This window comes from Anser brachyrhynchus (genome assembly GCF_964034855.1).
Source record: "Anser brachyrhynchus genome assembly, chromosome: 28".
NCBI lineage: Eukaryota > Metazoa > Chordata > Aves > Anseriformes > Anatidae > Anser > Anser brachyrhynchus.
Genome location: NC_137721.1, coordinates 2,652,002 through 2,667,699, shown reverse-complemented (window position 1 = coordinate 2,667,699; position 15,698 = coordinate 2,652,002). Strand labels below are relative to the sequence as shown.

Below are 15,698 nucleotides of genomic sequence, written 5' to 3'. Positions count from 1 at the left end.
TCTTCCTCTGCGTTTCTTGCCAGAGACGGTGCCTCGCTTCTGCGGAGCAGCGCCACTTGGCAGAGCTGGTCACGCTCCCGGGCAGAGAAGGCCAGGCAAAGCAGAACTGCCAGCACCTCTCCTGCTCTCTGCCCTAATGGCCTGGGCCTCTCAGCACCAGCATTTGCCCTCCCCCGGAGCCTCCGCTACGCCCCCCCCACCGCTGCTTTCCTGACTCGGAACACAGAGAGAGGAAGAGAGAGACAGAAGTGGATGCAGGAAACCTTTATTGTGCCCAGCACGGCAGGAGAAGTGGACAGAGAGCAGGGGCAGGAGCCAGCGAGGCTGGCTGCGGCGTGTCGGGGGGGCAGAGGATCTTTTCCAGAGCGTGGCTTCTGGTTGCGCAAGCCCCGGCGGTGCGGCAGTGCGGCTCGGGAGGACTTGGCCCATGGGCCCCACAGGCCTTGAAGGGTCCTGCTCTTGCCGCAGAGAGCAGGAAGGGGGAAGGGAGAGGGGGAGAGCAGAGGGCAAACCGGGCACAAGGCCCTGGCTGTGGAGGAAATAGGATGCAGCAGAGGGCGGGAGAGGCCAAAGGGGCCGGCACTGCCATTGCCCAGGCCTTGGCTGGGGCTGCAGATGCTCAGCGCTCCTCAGCACCCCGTGCCCACGAGGTCAGCCATGCGTCGGGGCAGCTGGCAGGGGGTGTGGGGCAGGGCCTGGCATTAGCAGGGCCCACAGGTGTCCCACAGCTTCTTGCTGTAGCGCGGCAAGAGGTAGGGGCTGCAGGCGGGAGAAGCATAGGGCCTGCCAAAGGTGCAGAGGCCCCCCGAGCCCTGGGTGGCCCCCGCGCCGTAGAGGCCCCCCAGCCCCAGGGAGCCCCCAAAGGCGGGTGCCCCGGAGGAGCCCACCACGGCTTGTTGGGGGAAGGAGCTGAGGATGGGGCCGGGGAAGGTGACGACGACAGGGGGTGGCTGGATGAAGGCCGTCGAGTCGGGGCACTGCCGCGCGCACAGCTCGTTGCAGCTCTCAGCGATGGGCTGGGGGATGGCGACGCTGGTTTTTGGCGGGCACAGGTCGTAGCAAGCCATCTTGCGGGACTGGACGGTGCTCTGCAAGAGGGCACAGAGTGCGATGCGAGGGAGCAGTAGAGGGCAGCTGCCCAGGCCGAGGCGTAGGGGCCAGGGGCAGGAGCCGGGGGAGGAGGAGAAGCGCTCGCAGACTTACCCTGTTCCCCAAGCAGAAGGTGGCCAGAGCAGTGCTTGCGAGAGCCCCGCACAGGCCGAGCTTTTATCCAGGCCCCGCCATTGCGCAGCGCCCGCTGGGCCAATGGGCAGAGGCGGCACTCCCTCCTGCCGAGGCCAGGCTGTCCTGCTCCTGCCCTCCCTGAGTCAGCATCCCCTGTCCGGACCAGCACAGGCCCCTTTGCTGGCTTCCCTCCCCTTTCCACTTGGCGGGCCAAATGCGTGGTGCTGAGCAGGCAGTGCCCGAGAGGAGCGCCTTTGATTTGGCGTTTCGTCACCTCGCCCCTCTGGAGATAACAACTCCAGTGCGTACGTCATGGAGGCGCTGGCGTGTGGCTGCTTCTTGCCCAGCGCCGCGACCCTGCGGCTCTGCCCCGGGGCTCTCCACAGCGGGCACGGGGCCGCCCCGAGACCAAGCCCCTGGGGAAGAGCTGTGGCACTCAGGGTGCTGGCAGCCCGCCTTTGTCACGCTCCCTGCCCTCTTAGGCACGCAGGGGATGAGACGGCAGCGGGGCTAATTTGCCCATTAGGTGAGGGCTGGCGAGCGTCCGAGCGGGGTAATTGCAGGGGCTGAGGGAGCGGGTGGGGGCTGGTGAGGAACAGGCGTCAGCACAACAGCCCCGTGGCGTGCAGGGAGGAGTGCGGGGCTCGGCCACCATGGGCCACGTGCCCCCAGCGCGGCCAGCTCCTCCCCGCACTCGCCAGCCCCCATAAAAGCGTGGTCCTGGGCAAGCGCTGGCATCTGCTGCTCCTGCCTGGCTCTGCTCGGGAAAAGGGTGGGTGGTGGGGCCTCCTCGGGCAGGGTCCGGCGTGGGGCTCCCTGGCCACGGGAGCCCTGCCGGAGGCGCTGTGGGCAGAGGGGCTCTGTGGGGGCAGGCGAGGGCCGCGGGCACACGGGGAGCAGGCGTGGAGAGCCGGGGCGGGCTGAGGAGGGAGCCCCCTGGCTGGGGCATGGGCCCTGCTCTGCCAGGGCATCTCCTCACTCACAGCACCGGCCCTGGGGGCTTTGCATTGCAGGCTCAGCTCTCTCACACCAAGATGGCTTGCAACGACCTGTACGCGCCGAAAACCAGCGTCACCGTCCCCCAGCCCATCGCTGAGAGCTGCAACGAGCTGTGCGCGCGGCAGTGCCCCGACTCGACGGCCTTCATCCAGCCACCCCCTGTCGTCGTCACCTTCCCCGGCCCCATCCTCAGCTCCTTCCCCCAGCAAGCCGTGGTGGGCTCCTCCGGGGCACCCGCCTTTGGGGGCTCCTTGGGGCTGGGGGGCCTCTACGGCGCGGGGGCCACCCAGGGCTCGGGGGGTCTCTGTACCTTTGGCAGGCCCTACGCCTCTCCCGCCTGCAGCCCCTACCTCTTGCCGCGCTACAGCAAGAAGCTGTGGGACACCTGTGGGCCCTGCTAAAGCCAGGCCCGTGCCACCTCTTCTCCTCCTCGTCCTTCCTCCTCCTCTTCACAGACATGTGACTCCTCCAGTGCTGCCCCCCAGGGCCCTTTCTTGGCCCTGTGCCGGCCACCGCCTGGGAGAAGCCTGAAGGAAGAACGCCTCTCTGGAAGCCCCAGGCACCACCTGCCTGTCTGGGCCTTGCTCGCGTCTCTGTGCTTGTGTCCTTTCCTGCCTTGACAATAAAGCAAGCCTGCATCCAATGCCTGCCTCTCTGCCTTTCCTTTCCAGGCCCCGCGGGGGCTCCAGGGCTCCCTCCCCCTGCACATGGCCCCTTCGATCTCCCAGCCCCCCGAAGAGCCGGGACGCCCTGGCAAAAGGCCCTGGCAGCCCTGACTCCCACACTGAGGGCTGCAGTCCATTTCCCAGGGCCCTGCCTGAAAGCAGCCTGCTCCCCGGCTCCAGCAGGGCTGCCTCCAGCCGCTCCATACAAGGTCCTGAAACAGAGGGGAACCCCGAGCGAGGATCAGCAGCACGCCAACTGCCGCCTCCACGCAGTGCGACCTGAACGAAGCCTAAGCCTAGTCCAAACCACTTCCCTGCCCAGCCCGTTCCTGGGCTTACACACTCCCTTAGCTGAAGAAAGAGCTTCTCCCTAAGAGCCAACCTGAACTTCTCCCAGGGCACCGTTCAGCTCCGAGCTTTTCCCTCACAGCCCAGCAGTGAGCAGAGCTTATCTTTAGCAGGCAATTTCTATACAATTAGCAGAGCTTGCAGTCAAACCAAACTTCTAGGAACCAGCTCGGCTTCCTTGTCATCTAGGATTCTTGCATTTCCTAGACAGATCAGTCACGCGGACCCTCTGCCAAATCCTTACTGAACACCACCACACCACCACCACAGGCTAGAGCCAGTCTTGACCGGAAAGAACTCACTCTACTCAAAGGAAGAAGACAACGCTGCAGGCAGCCCTGAGCACCGAGGGAGCAGAGGCTTCTTCCAGCCAGCCAGCCAGCCAGCCAGCCAGCCAGCCAGCAGCAGCAGCTCCAGCCTGAGTGCCACTTGGGGCTTGCTGCCGCTTCGTTTTATAGCCAGTGCTCCCTGAGCTGGGCCACTTCCCTCTTCCTTAACGGGCGTCACCACACCCAAGGATCCAACACGTGGGCTTTGTGCTAACACTGATGGGCTTAATCCCAAGGCCAGCAGGAGGCTTGCCTGGGAAGAGGTGTCACCTCAGCCTGGGGCCACAAAGGGGGAGACAGAAGGGGAGGGGGCGACCCATGCTCAGCGCCCTTACGTCTTATGGCTGCTGCTAACCCTATTGCCAATGATCAGGAGCAGGGGGGAGCGCTCACGGCCCCAAGGCACGTTGCTGGCTCCTGCTCCACTGGGCGGCCACCAGCCCCAGGGCCATTTCTGCAAGGCTGCCCTCCAGCAAGGGACCGGCCATGCTCTCACCGCGTGCAGCGCTCAGCCATCCCTGCTCTCCGGCCTCTTCCTCTGCGTTTCTTGCCAGAGACGGTGCCTCGCTTCTGCGGAGCAGCGCCACTTGGCAGAGCTGGTCACGCTCCCGGGCAGAGAAGGCCAGGCAAAGCAGAACTGCCAGCACCTCTCCTGCTCTCTGCCCTAATGGCCTGGGCCTCTCAGCACCAGCATTTGCCCTCCCCCGGAGCCTCCGCTACGCCCCCCCACCGCTGCTTTCCTGACTCGGAACACAGAGAGAGGAAGAGAGAGACAGAAGTGGATGCAGGAAACCTTTATTGTGCCCAGCACGGCAGGAGAAGTGGACAGAGAGCAGGGGCAGGAGCCAGCGAGGCTGGCTGCGGCGTGTCGGGGGGGCAGAGGATCTTTTCCAGAGCGTGGCTTCTGGTTGCGCAAGCCCCGGCGGTGCGGCAGTGCGGCTCGGGAGGACTTGGCCCATGGGCCCCACAGGCCTTGAAGGGTCCTGCTCTTGCCGCAGAGAGCAGGAAGGGGGAAGGGAGAGGGGGAGAGCAGAGGGCAAACCGGGCACAAGGCCCTGGCTGTGGAGGAAATAGGATGCAGCAGAGGGCGGGAGAGGCCAAAGGGGCCGGCACTGCCATTGCCCAGGCCTTGGCTGGGGCTGCAGATGCTCAGCGCTCCTCAGCACCCCGTGCCCACGAGGTCAGCCATGCGTCGGGGCAGCTGGCAGGGGGTGTGGGGCAGGGCCTGGCATTAGCAGGGCCCACAGGTGTCCCACAGCTTCTTGCTGTAGCGCGGCAAGAGGTAGGGGCTGCAGGCGGGAGAAGCATAGGGCCTGCCAAAGGTGCAGAGGCCCCCCGAGCCCTGGGTGGCCCCCGCGCCGTAGAGGCCCCCCAGCCCCAGGGAGCCCCCAAAGGCGGGTGCCCCGGAGGAGCCCACCACGGCTTGCTGGGGGAAGGAGCTGAGGATGGGGCCGGGGAAGGTGACGACGACAGGGGGTGGCTGGATGAAGGCCGTCGAGTCGGGGCACTGCCGCGCGCACAGCTCGTTGCAGCTCTCAGCGATGGGCTGGGGGATGGCGACGCTGGTTTTTGGCGGGCACAGGTCGTAGCAAGCCATCTTGCGGGACTGGACGGTGCTCTGCAAGAGGGCACAGAGTGCGATGCGAGGGAGCAGTAGAGGGCAGCTGCCCAGGCCGAGGCGTAGGGGCCAGGGGCAGGAGCCGGGGGAGGAGGAGAAGCGCTCGCAGACTTACCCTGTTCCCCAAGCAGAAGGTGGCCAGAGCAGTGCTTGCGAGAGCCCCGCACAGGCCGAGCTTTTATCCAGGCCCCGCCATTGCGCAGCGCCCGCTGGGCCAATGGGCAGAGGCGGCACTCCCTCCTGCCGAGGCCAGGCTGTCCTGCTCCTGCCCTCCCTGAGTCAGCATCCCCTGTCCGGACCAGCACAGGCCCCTTTGCTGGCTTCCCTCCCCTTTCCACTTGGCGGGCCAAATGCGTGGTGCTGAGCAGGCAGTGCCCGAGAGGAGCGCCTTTGATTTGGCGTTTCGTCACCTCGCCCCTCTGGAGATAACAACTCCAGTGCGTACGTCATGGAGGCGCTGGCGTGTGGCTGCTTCTTGCCCAGCGCCGCGACCCTGCGGCTCTGCCCTGGGGCTCTCCACAGCGGGCACGGGGCCGCCCCGAGACCAAGCCCCTGGGGAAGAGCTGTGGCACTCAGGGTGCTGGCAGCCCGCCTTTGTCACGCTCCCTGCCCTCTTAGGCACGCAGGGGATGAGACGGCAGCGGGGCTAATTTGCCCATTAGGTGAGGGCTGGCGAGCGTCCGAGCGGGGTAATTGCAGGGGCTGAGGGAGCGGGTGGGGGCTGGTGAGGAACAGGCGTCAGCACAACAGCCCCGTGGCGTGCAGGGAGGAGTGCGGGGCTCGGCCACCATGGGCCACGTGCCCCCAGCGCGGCCAGCTCCTCCCCGCACTCGCCAGCCCCCATAAAAGCGTGGTCCTGGGCAAGCGCTGGCATCCGCTGCTCCTGCCTGGCTCTGCTCGGGAAAAGGGTGGGTGGTGGGGCCTCCTCGGGCAGGGTCCGGCGTGGGGCTCCCTGGCCACGGGAGCCCTGCCGGAGGCGCTGTGGGCAGAGGGGCTCTGTGGGGGCAGGCGAGGGCCGCGGGCACACGGGGAGCAGGCGTGGAGAGCCGGGGCGGGCTGAGGAGGGAGCCCCCTGGCTGGGGCATGGGCCCTGCTCTGCCAGGGCATCTCCTCACTCACAGCACCGGCCCTGGGGGCTTTGCATTGCAGGCTCAGCTCTCTCACACCAAGATGGCTTGCAACGACCTGTACGCGCCGAAAACCAGTGTCGCCGTCCCCCAGCCCATCGCTGAGAGCTGCAACGAGCTGTGCGCGCGGCAGTGCCCCGACTCGACGGCCTTCATCCAGCCACCCCCTGTCGTCGTCACCTTCCCCGGCCCCATCCTCAGCTCCTTCCCCCAGCAAGCCGTGGTGGGCTCCTCCGGGGCACCCGCCTTTGGGGGCTCCTTGGGGCTGGGGGGCCTCTACGGCGCGGGGGCCACCCAGGGCTCGGGGGGTCTCTGTACCTTTGGCAGGCCCTACGCCTCTCCCGCCTGCAGCCCCTACCTCTTGCCGCGCTACAGCAAGAAGCTGTGGGACACCTGTGGGCCCTGCTAAAGCCAGGCCCGTGCCACCTCTTCTCCTCCTCGTCCTTCCTCCTCCTCTTCACAGACATGTGACTCCTCCAGTGCTGCCCCCCAGGGCCCTTTCTTGGCCCTGTGCCGGCCACCGCCTGGGAGAAGCCTGAAGGAAGAACGCCTCTCTGGAAGCCCCAGGCACCACCTGCCTGTCTGGGCCTTGCTCGCGTCTCTGTGCTTGTGTCCTTTCCTGCCTTGACAATAAAGCAAGCCTGCATCCAATGCCTGCCTCTCTGCCTTTCCTTTCCAGGCCCCGCGGGGGCTCCAGGGCTCCCTCCCCCTGCACATGGCCCCTTCGATCTCCCAGCCCCCCGAAGAGCCGGGACGCCCTGGCAAAAGGCCCTGGCAGCCCTGACTCCCACACTGAGGGCTGCAGTCCATTTCCCAGGGCCCTGCCTGAAAGCAGCCTGCTCCCCGGCTCCAGCAGGGCTGCCTCCAGCCGCTCCATACAAGGTCCTGAAACAGAGGGGAACCCCGAGCGAGGATCAGCAGCACGCCAACTGCCGCCTCCACGCAGTGCGACCTGAACGAAGCCTAAGCCTAGTCCAAACCACTTCCCTGCCCAGCCCGTTCCTGGGCTTACACACTCCCTTAGCTGAAGAAAGAGCTTCTCCCTAAGAGCCAACCTGAACTTCTCCCAGGGCACCGTTCAGCTCCGAGCTTTTCCCTCACAGCCCAGCAGTGAGCAGAGCTTATCTTTAGCAGGCAATTTCTATACAATTAGCAGAGCTTGCAGTCAAACCAAACTTCTAGGAACCAGCTCGGCTTCCTTGTCATCTAGGATTCTTGCATTTCCTAGACAGATCAGTCACGCGGACCCTCTGCCAAATCCTTACTGAACACCACCACACCACCACCACAGGCTAGAGCCAGTCTTGACCGGAAAGAACTCACTCTACTCAAAGGAAGAAGACAACGCTGCAGGCAGCCCTGAGCACCGAGGGAGCAGAGGCTTCTTCCAGCCAGCCAGCCAGCCAGCCAGCCAGCCAGCCAGCAGCAGCAGCTCCAGCCTGAGTGCCACTTGGGGCTTGCTGCCGCTTCGTTTTATAGCCAGTGCTCCCTGAGCTGGGCCACTTCCCTCTTCCTTAACGGGCGTCACCACACCCAAGGATCCAACACGTGGGCTTTGTGCTAACACTGATGGGCTTAATCCCAAGGCCAGCAGGAGGCTTGCCTGGGAAGAGGTGTCACCTCAGCCTGGGGCCACAAAGGGGGAGACAGAAGGGGAGGGGGCGACCCATGCTCAGCGCCCTTACGTCTTATGGCTGCTGCTAACCCTATTGCCAATGATCAGGAGCAGGGGGGAGCGCTCACGGCCCCAAGGCACGTTGCTGGCTCCTGCTCCACTGGGCGGCCACCAGCCCCAGGGCCATTTCTGCAAGGCTGCCCTCCAGCAAGGGACCGGCCATGCTCTCACCGCGTGCAGCGCTCAGCCATCCCTGCTCTCCGGCCTCTTCCTCTGCGTTTCTTGCCAGAGACGGTGCCTCGCTTCTGCGGAGCAGCGCCACTTGGCAGAGCTGGTCACGCTCCCGGGCAGAGAAGGCCAGGCAAAGCAGAACTGCCAGCACCTCTCCTGCTCTCTGCCCTAATGGCCTGGGCCTCTCAGCACCAGCATTTGCCCTCCCCCGGAGCCTCCGCTACGCCCCCCCACCGCTGCTTTCCTGACTCGGAACACAGAGAGAGGAAGAGAGAGACAGAAGTGGATGCAGGAAACCTTTATTGTGCCCAGCACGGCAGGAGAAGTGGACAGAGAGCAGGGGCAGGAGCCAGCGAGGCTGGCTGCGGCGTGTCGGGGGGGCAGAGGATCTTTTCCAGAGCGTGGCTTCTGGTTGCGCAAGCCCCGGCGGTGCGGCAGTGCGGCTCGGGAGGACTTGGCCCATGGGCCCCACAGGCCTTGAAGGGTCCTGCTCTTGCCGCAGAGAGCAGGAAGGGGGAAGGGAGAGGGGGAGAGCAGAGGGCAAACCGGGCACAAGGCCCTGGCTGTGGAGGAAATAGGATGCAGCAGAGGGCGGGAGAGGCCAAAGGGGCCGGCACTGCCATTGCCCAGGCCTTGGCTGGGGCTGCAGATGCTCAGCGCTCCTCAGCACCCCGTGCCCACGAGGTCAGCCATGCGTCGGGGCAGCTGGCAGGGGGTGTGGGGCAGGGCCTGGCATTAGCAGGGCCCACAGGTGTCCCACAGCTTCTTGCTGTAGCGCGGCAAGAGGTAGGGGCTGCAGGCGGGAGAAGCATAGGGCCTGCCAAAGGTGCAGAGGCCCCCCGAGCCCTGGGTGGCCCCCGCGCCGTAGAGGCCCCCCAGCCCCAGGGAGCCCCCAAAGGCGGGTGCCCCGGAGGAGCCCACCACGGCTTGTTGGGGGAAGGAGCTGAGGATGGGGCCGGGGAAGGTGACGACGACAGGGGGTGGCTGGATGAAGGCCGTCGAGTCGGGGCACTGCCGCGCGCACAGCTCGTTGCAGCTCTCAGCGATGGGCTGGGGGATGGCGACGCTGGTTTTTGGCGGGCACAGGTCGTAGCAAGCCATCTTGCGGGACTGGACGGTGCTCTGCAAGAGGGCACAGAGTGCGATGCGAGGGAGCAGTAGAGGGCAGCTGCCCAGGCCGAGGCGTAGGGGCCAGGGGCAGGAGCCGGGGGAGGAGGAGAAGCGCTCGCAGACTTACCCTGTTCCCCAAGCAGAAGGTGGCCAGAGCAGTGCTTGCGAGAGCCCCGCACAGGCCGAGCTTTTATCCAGGCCCCGCCATTGCGCAGCGCCCGCTGGGCCAATGGGCAGAGGCGGCACTCCCTCCTGCCGAGGCCAGGCTGTCCTGCTCCTGCCCTCCCTGAGTCAGCATCCCCTGTCCGGACCAGCACAGGCCCCTTTGCTGGCTTCCCTCCCCTTTCCACTTGGCGGGCCAAATGCGTGGTGCTGAGCAGGCAGTGCCCGAGAGGAGCGCCTTTGATTTGGCGTTTCGTCACCTCGCCCCTCTGGAGATAACAACTCCAGTGCGTACGTCATGGAGGCGCTGGCGTGTGGCTGCTTCTTGCCCAGCGCCGCGACCCTGCGGCTCTGCCCTGGGGCTCTCCACAGCGGGCACGGGGCCGCCCCGAGACCAAGCCCCTGGGGAAGAGCTGTGGCACTCAGGGTGCTGGCAGCCCGCCTTTGTCACGCTCCCTGCCCTCTTAGGCACGCAGGGGATGAGACGGCAGCGGGGCTAATTTGCCCATTAGGTGAGGGCTGGCGAGCGTCCGAGCGGGGTAATTGCAGGGGCTGAGGGAGCGGGTGGGGACTGGTGAGGAACAGGCGTCAGCACAACAGCCCCGTGGCGTGCAGGGAGGAGTGCGGGGCTCGGCCACCATGGGCCACGTGCCCCCAGCGCGGCCAGCTCCTCCCCGCACTCGCCAGCCCCCATAAAAGCGTGGTCCTGGGCAAGCGCTGGCATCCGCTGCTCCTGCCTGGCTCTGCTCGGGAAAAGGGTGGGTGGTGGGGCCTCCTCGGGCAGGGTCCGGCGTGGGGCTCCCTGGCCACGGGAGCCCTGCCGGAGGCGCTGTGGGCAGAGGGGCTCTGTGGGGGCAGGCGAGGGCCGCGGGCACACGGGGAGCAGGCGTGGAGAGCCGGGGCGGGCTGAGGAGGGAGCCCCCTGGCTGGGGCATGGGCCCTGCTCTGCCAGGGCATCTCCTCACTCACAGCACCGGCCCTGGGGGCTTTGCATTGCAGGCTCAGCTCTCTCACACCAAGATGGCTTGCAACGACCTGTACGCGCCGAAAACCAGCGTCGCCGTCCCCCAGCCCATCGCTGAGAGCTGCAACGAGCTGTGCGCGCGGCAGTGCCCCGACTCGACGGCCTTCATCCAGCCACCCCCTGTCGTCGTCACCTTCCCCGGCCCCATCCTCAGCTCCTTCCCCCAGCAAGCCGTGGTGGGCTCCTCCGGGGCACCCGCCTTTGGGGGCTCCTTGGGGCTGGGGGGCCTCTACGGCGCGGGGGCCACCCAGGGCTCGGGGGGTCTCTGTACCTTTGGCAGGCCCTACGCCTCTCCCGCCTGCAGCCCCTACCTCTTGCCGCGCTACAGCAAGAAGCTGTGGGACACCTGTGGGCCCTGCTAAAGCCAGGCCCGTGCCACCTCTTCTCCTCCTCGTCCTTCCTCCTCCTCTTCACAGACATGTGACTCCTCCAGTGCTGCCCCCCAGGGCCCTTTCTTGGCCCTGTGCCGGCCACCGCCTGGGAGAAGCCTGAAGGAAGAACGCCTCTCTGGAAGCCCCAGGCACCACCTGCCTGTCTGGGCCTTGCTCGCGTCTCTGTGCTTGTGTCCTTTCCTGCCTTGACAATAAAGCAAGCCTGCATCCAATGCCTGCCTCTCTGCCTTTCCTTTCCAGGCCCCGCGGGGGCTCCAGGGCTCCCTCCCCCTGCACATGGCCCCTTCGATCTCCCAGCCCCCCGAAGAGCCGGGACGCCCTGGCAAAAGGCCCTGGCAGCCCTGACTCCCACACTGAGGGCTGCAGTCCATTTCCCAGGGCCCTGCCTGAAAGCAGCCTGCTCCCCGGCTCCAGCAGGGCTGCCTCCAGCCGCTCCATACAAGGTCCTGAAACAGAGGGGAACCCCGAGCGAGGATCAGCAGCACGCCAACTGCCGCCTCCACGCAGTGCGACCTGAACGAAGCCTAAGCCTAGTCCAAACCACTTCCCTGCCCAGCCCGTTCCTGGGCTTACACACTCCCTTAGCTGAAGAAAGAGCTTCTCCCTAAGAGCCAACCTGAACTTCTCCCAGGGCACCGTTCAGCTCCGAGCTTTTCCCTCACAGCCCAGCAGTGAGCAGAGCTTATCTTTAGCAGGCAATTTCTATACAATTAGCAGAGCTTGCAGTCAAACCAAACTTCTAGGAACCAGCTCGGCTTCCTTGTCATCTAGGATTCTTGCATTTCCTAGACAGATCAGTCACGCGGACCCTCTGCCAAATCCTTACTGAACACCACCACACCACCACCACAGGCTAGAGCCAGTCTTGACCGGAAAGAACTCACTCTACTCAAAGGAAGAAGACAACGCTGCAGGCAGCCCTGAGCACCGAGGGAGCAGAGGCTTCTTCCAGCCAGCCAGCCAGCCAGCCAGCCAGCCAGCCAGCAGCAGCAGCTCCAGCCTGAGTGCCACTTGGGGCTTGCTGCCGCTTCGTTTTATAGCCAGTGCTCCCTGAGCTGGGCCACTTCCCTCTTCCTTAACGGGCGTCACCACACCCAAGGATCCAACACGTGGGCTTTGTGCTAACACTGATGGGCTTAATCCCAAGGCCAGCAGGAGGCTTGCCTGGGAAGAGGTGTCACCTCAGCCTGGGGCCACAAAGGGGGAGACAGAAGGGGAGGGGGCGACCCATGCTCAGCGCCCTTACGTCTTATGGCTGCTGCTAACCCTATTGCCAATGATCAGGAGCAGGGGGGAGCGCTCACGGCCCCAAGGCACGTTGCTGGCTCCTGCTCCACTGGGCGGCCACCAGCCCCAGGGCCATTTCTGCAAGGCTGCCCTCCAGCAAGGGACCGGCCATGCTCTCACCGCGTGCAGCGCTCAGCCATCCCTGCTCTCCGGCATCTTCCTCTGCGTTTCTTGCCAGAGACGGTGCCTCGCTTCTGCGGAGCAGCGCCACTTGGCAGAGCTGGTCACGCTCCCGGGCAGAGAAGGCCAGGCAAAGCAGAACTGCCAGCACCTCTCCTGCTCTCTGCCCTAATGGCCTGGGCCTCTCAGCACCAGCATTTGCCCTCCCCCGGAGCCTCCGCTACGCCCCCCCACCGCTGCTTTCCTGACTCGGAACACAGAGAGAGGAAGAGAGAGACAGAAGTGGATGCAGGAAACCTTTATTGTGCCCAGCACGGCAGGAGAAGTGGACAGAGAGCAGGGGCAGGAGCCAGCGAGGCTGGCTGCGGCGTGTCGGGGGGGCAGAGGATCTTTTCCAGAGCGTGGCTTCTGGTTGCGCAAGCCCCGGCGGTGCGGCAGTGCGGCTCGGGAGGACTTGGCCCATGGGCCCCACAGGCCTTGAAGGGTCCTGCTCTTGCCGCAGAGAGCAGGAAGGGGGAAGGGAGAGGGGGAGAGCAGAGGGCAAACCGGGCACAAGGCCCTGGCTGTGGAGGAAACAGGATGCAGCAGAGGGCGGGAGAGGCCAAAGGGGCCGGCACTGCCATTGCCCAGGCCTTGGCTGGGGCTGCAGATGCTCAGCGCTCCTCAGCACCCCGTGCCCACGAGGTCAGCCATGCGTCGGGGCAGCTGGCAGGGGGTGTGGGGCAGGGCCTGGCATTAGCAGGGCCCACAGGTGTCCCACAGCTTCTTGCTGTAGCGCGGCAAGAGGTAGGGGCTGCAGGCGGGAGAAGCATAGGGCCTGCCAAAGGTGCAGAGGCCCCCCGAGCCCTGGGTGGCCCCCGCGCCGTAGAGGCCCCCCAGCCCCAGGGAGCCCCCAAAGGCGGGTGCCCCGGAGGAGCCCACCACGGCTTGCTGGGGGAAGGAGCTGAGGATGGGGCCGGGGAAGGTGACGACGACAGGGGGTGGCTGGATGAAGGCCGTCGAGTCGGGGCACTGCCGCGCGCACAGCTCGTTGCAGCTCTCAGCGATGGGCTGGGGGATGGCGACGCTGGTTTTTGGCGGGCACAGGTCGTAGCAAGCCATCTTGCGGGACTGGACGGTGCTCTGCAAGAGGGCACAGAGTGCGATGCGAGGGAGCAGTAGAGGGCAGCTGCCCAGGCCGAGGCGTAGGGGCCAGGGGCAGGAGCCGGGGGAGGAGGAGAAGCGCTCGCAGACTTACCCTGTTCCCCAAGCAGAAGGTGGCCAGAGCAGTGCTTGCGAGAGCCCCGCACAGGCCGAGCTTTTATCCAGGCCCCGCCATTGCGCAGCGCCCGCTGGGCCAATGGGCAGAGGCGGCACTCCCTCCTGCCGAGGCCAGGCTGTCCTGCTCCTGCCCTCCCTGAGTCAGCATCCCCTGTCCGGACCAGCACAGGCCCCTTTGCTGGCTTCCCTCCCCTTTCCACTTGGCGGGCCAAATGCGTGGTGCTGAGCAGGCAGTGCCCGAGAGGAGCGCCTTTGATTTGGCGTTTCGTCACCTCGCCCCTCTGGAGATAACAACTCCAGTGCGTACGTCATGGAGGCGCTGGCGTGTGGCTGCTTCTTGCCCAGCGCCGCGACCCTGCGGCTCTGCCCTGGGGCTCTCCACAGCGGGCACGGGGCCGCCCCGAGACCAAGCCCCTGGGGAAGAGCTGTGGCACTCAGGGTGCTGGCAGCCCGCCTTTGTCACGCTCCCTGCCCTCTTAGGCACGCAGGGGATGAGACGGCAGCGGGGCTAATTTGCCCATTAGGTGAGGGCTGGCGAGCGTCCGAGCGGAGTAATTGCAGGGGCTGAGGGAGCGGGTGGGGGCTGGTGAGGAACAGGCGTCAGCACAACAGCCCCGTGGCGTGCAGGGAGGAGTGCGGGGCTCGGCCACCATGGGCCACGTGCCCCCAGCGCGGCCAGCTCCTCCCCGCACTCGCCAGCCCCCATAAAAGCGTGGTCCTGGGCAAGCGCTGGCATCCGCTGCTCCTGCCTGGCTCTGCTCGGGAAAAGGGTGGGTGGTGGGGCCTCCTCGGGCAGGGTCCGGCGTGGGGCTCCCTGGCCACGGGAGCCCTGCCGGAGGCGCTGTGGGCAGAGGGGCTCTGTGGGGGCAGGCGAGGGCCGCGGGCACACGGGGAGCAGGCGTGGAGAGCCGGGGCGGGCTGAGGAGGGAGCCCCCTGGCTGGGGCATGGGCCCTGCTCTGCCAGGGCATCTCCTCACTCACAGCACCGGCCCTGGGGGCTTTGCATTGCAGGCTCAGCTCTCTCACACCAAGATGGCTTGCAACGACCTGTACGCGCCGAAAACCAGCGTCGCCGTCCCCCAGCCCATCGCTGAGAGCTGCAACGAGCTGTGCGCGCGGCAGTGCCCCGACTCGACGGCCTTCATCCAGCCACCCCCTGTCGTCGTCACCTTCCCCGGCCCCATCCTCAGCTCCTTCCCCCAGCAAGCCGTGGTGGGCTCCTCCGGGGCACCCGCCTTTGGGGGCTCCTTGGGGCTGGGGGGCCTCTACGGCGCGGGGGCCACCCAGGGCTCGGGGGGTCTCTGTACCTTTGGCAGGCCCTACGCCTCTCCCGCCTGCAGCCCCTACCTCTTGCCGCGCTACAGCAAGAAGCTGTGGGACACCTGTGGGCCCTGCTAAAGCCAGGCCCGTGCCACCTCTTCTCCTCCTCGTCCTTCCTCCTCCTCTTCACAGACATGTGACTCCTCCAGTGCTGCCCCCCAGGGCCCTTTCTTGGCCCTGTGCCGGCCACCGCCTGGGAGAAGCCTGAAGGAAGAACGCCTCTCTGGAAGCCCCAGGCACCACCTGCCTGTCTGGGCCTTGCTCGCGTCTCTGTGCTTGTGTCCTTTCCTGCCTTGACAATAAAGCAAGCCTGCATCCAATGCCTGCCTCTGCCTTTCCTTTCCAGGCCCCGCGGGGGCTCCAGGGCTCCCTCCCCCTGCACATGGCCCCTTCGATCTCCCAGCCCCCCGAAGAGCCGGGACGCCCTGGCAAAAGGCCCTGGCAGCCCTGACTCCCACACTGAGGGCTGCAGTCCATTTCCCAGGGCCCTGCCTGAAAGCAGCCTGCTCCCCGGCTCCAGCAGGGCTGCCTCCAGCCGCTCCATACAAGGTCCTGAAACAGAGGGGAACCCCGAGCGAGGATCAGCAGCACGCCAACTGCCGCCTCCACGCAGTGCGACCTGAACGAAGCCTAAGCCTAGTCCAAACCACTTCCCTGCCCAGCCCGTTCCTGGGCTTACACACTCCCTTAGCTGAAGAAAGAGCTTCTCCCTAAGAGCCAACCTGAACTTCTCCCAGGGCACCGTTCAGCTCCGAGCTTTTCCCTCACAGCCCAGCAGTGAGCAGAGCTTATCTTTAGCAGGCAATTTCTATACAATTAGCAGAGCTTGCAGTCAAACCAAACTTCTAGGAACCAGCTCGGCTTCCT

At 66.0% G+C, this 15,698-nt stretch overlaps 8 protein-coding genes across 8 annotated transcripts; 4 read left to right on the top strand and 4 right to left on the bottom strand.

Annotated features, from left to right (window-relative positions):
* Window positions 1-198: 198 nt before the first annotated feature.
* Window positions 199-1,579, bottom strand: LOC308183621 (feather keratin 4-like). Its single transcript, XM_080569835.1, has one exon. It carries the CDS (start codon window positions 1,065-1,067, stop codon window positions 702-704), a length of 366 nt encoding a protein of 121 aa, XP_080425961.1. The 5' UTR covers window positions 1,068-1,579; the 3' UTR covers window positions 199-701.
* Window positions 1,580-1,980: 401 nt separating this feature from the next.
* LOC308183578 (feather keratin 4-like) lies at window positions 1,981-2,866 on the top strand. The gene has a single exon (XM_080569790.1). The coding sequence runs from the start codon at window positions 2,172-2,174 to the stop codon at window positions 2,622-2,624; it is 453 nt and encodes a 150-aa protein (XP_080425916.1). The 5' UTR covers window positions 1,981-2,171; the 3' UTR covers window positions 2,625-2,866.
* A 776-nt stretch (window positions 2,867-3,642) lies between these two features.
* On the bottom strand, window positions 3,643-5,177 carry LOC308183616 (feather keratin 4-like). The gene has a single exon (XM_080569830.1). It carries the CDS (start codon window positions 5,160-5,162, stop codon window positions 4,797-4,799), a length of 366 nt encoding a protein of 121 aa, XP_080425956.1. The 5' UTR covers window positions 5,163-5,177; the 3' UTR covers window positions 3,643-4,796.
* Window positions 5,178-6,266: 1,089 nt separating this feature from the next.
* LOC308183568 (feather keratin 4-like) lies at window positions 6,267-6,961 on the top strand (the record flags this gene model as incomplete). Its single annotated transcript, XM_080569780.1, has 1 exon — window positions 6,267-6,961. One exon carries the CDS (start codon window positions 6,267-6,269, stop codon window positions 6,717-6,719), a length of 453 nt encoding a protein of 150 aa, XP_080425906.1. The 3' UTR covers window positions 6,720-6,961.
* A 776-nt stretch (window positions 6,962-7,737) lies between these two features.
* On the bottom strand, window positions 7,738-9,912 carry LOC308183618 (feather keratin 4-like). The gene has a single exon (XM_080569832.1). The coding sequence runs from the start codon at window positions 9,255-9,257 to the stop codon at window positions 8,892-8,894; it is 366 nt and encodes a 121-aa protein (XP_080425958.1). The 5' UTR covers window positions 9,258-9,912; the 3' UTR covers window positions 7,738-8,891.
* A 94-nt stretch (window positions 9,913-10,006) lies between these two features.
* Window positions 10,007-11,056, top strand: LOC308183574 (feather keratin 4-like). Its single transcript, XM_080569786.1, has one exon. The coding sequence runs from the start codon at window positions 10,362-10,364 to the stop codon at window positions 10,812-10,814; it is 453 nt and encodes a 150-aa protein (XP_080425912.1). The 5' UTR covers window positions 10,007-10,361; the 3' UTR covers window positions 10,815-11,056.
* A 1,777-nt stretch (window positions 11,057-12,833) lies between these two features.
* Window positions 12,834-14,016, bottom strand: LOC308183626 (feather keratin 4-like). Its single transcript, XM_080569840.1, has one exon. The coding sequence runs from the start codon at window positions 13,350-13,352 to the stop codon at window positions 12,987-12,989; it is 366 nt and encodes a 121-aa protein (XP_080425966.1). The 5' UTR covers window positions 13,353-14,016; the 3' UTR covers window positions 12,834-12,986.
* Window positions 14,017-14,069: 53 nt separating this feature from the next.
* Window positions 14,070-15,151, top strand: LOC308183580 (feather keratin 4-like). The gene has a single exon (XM_080569792.1). The coding sequence runs from the start codon at window positions 14,457-14,459 to the stop codon at window positions 14,907-14,909; it is 453 nt and encodes a 150-aa protein (XP_080425918.1). The 5' UTR covers window positions 14,070-14,456; the 3' UTR covers window positions 14,910-15,151.
* Window positions 15,152-15,698: the final 547 nt, after the last annotated feature.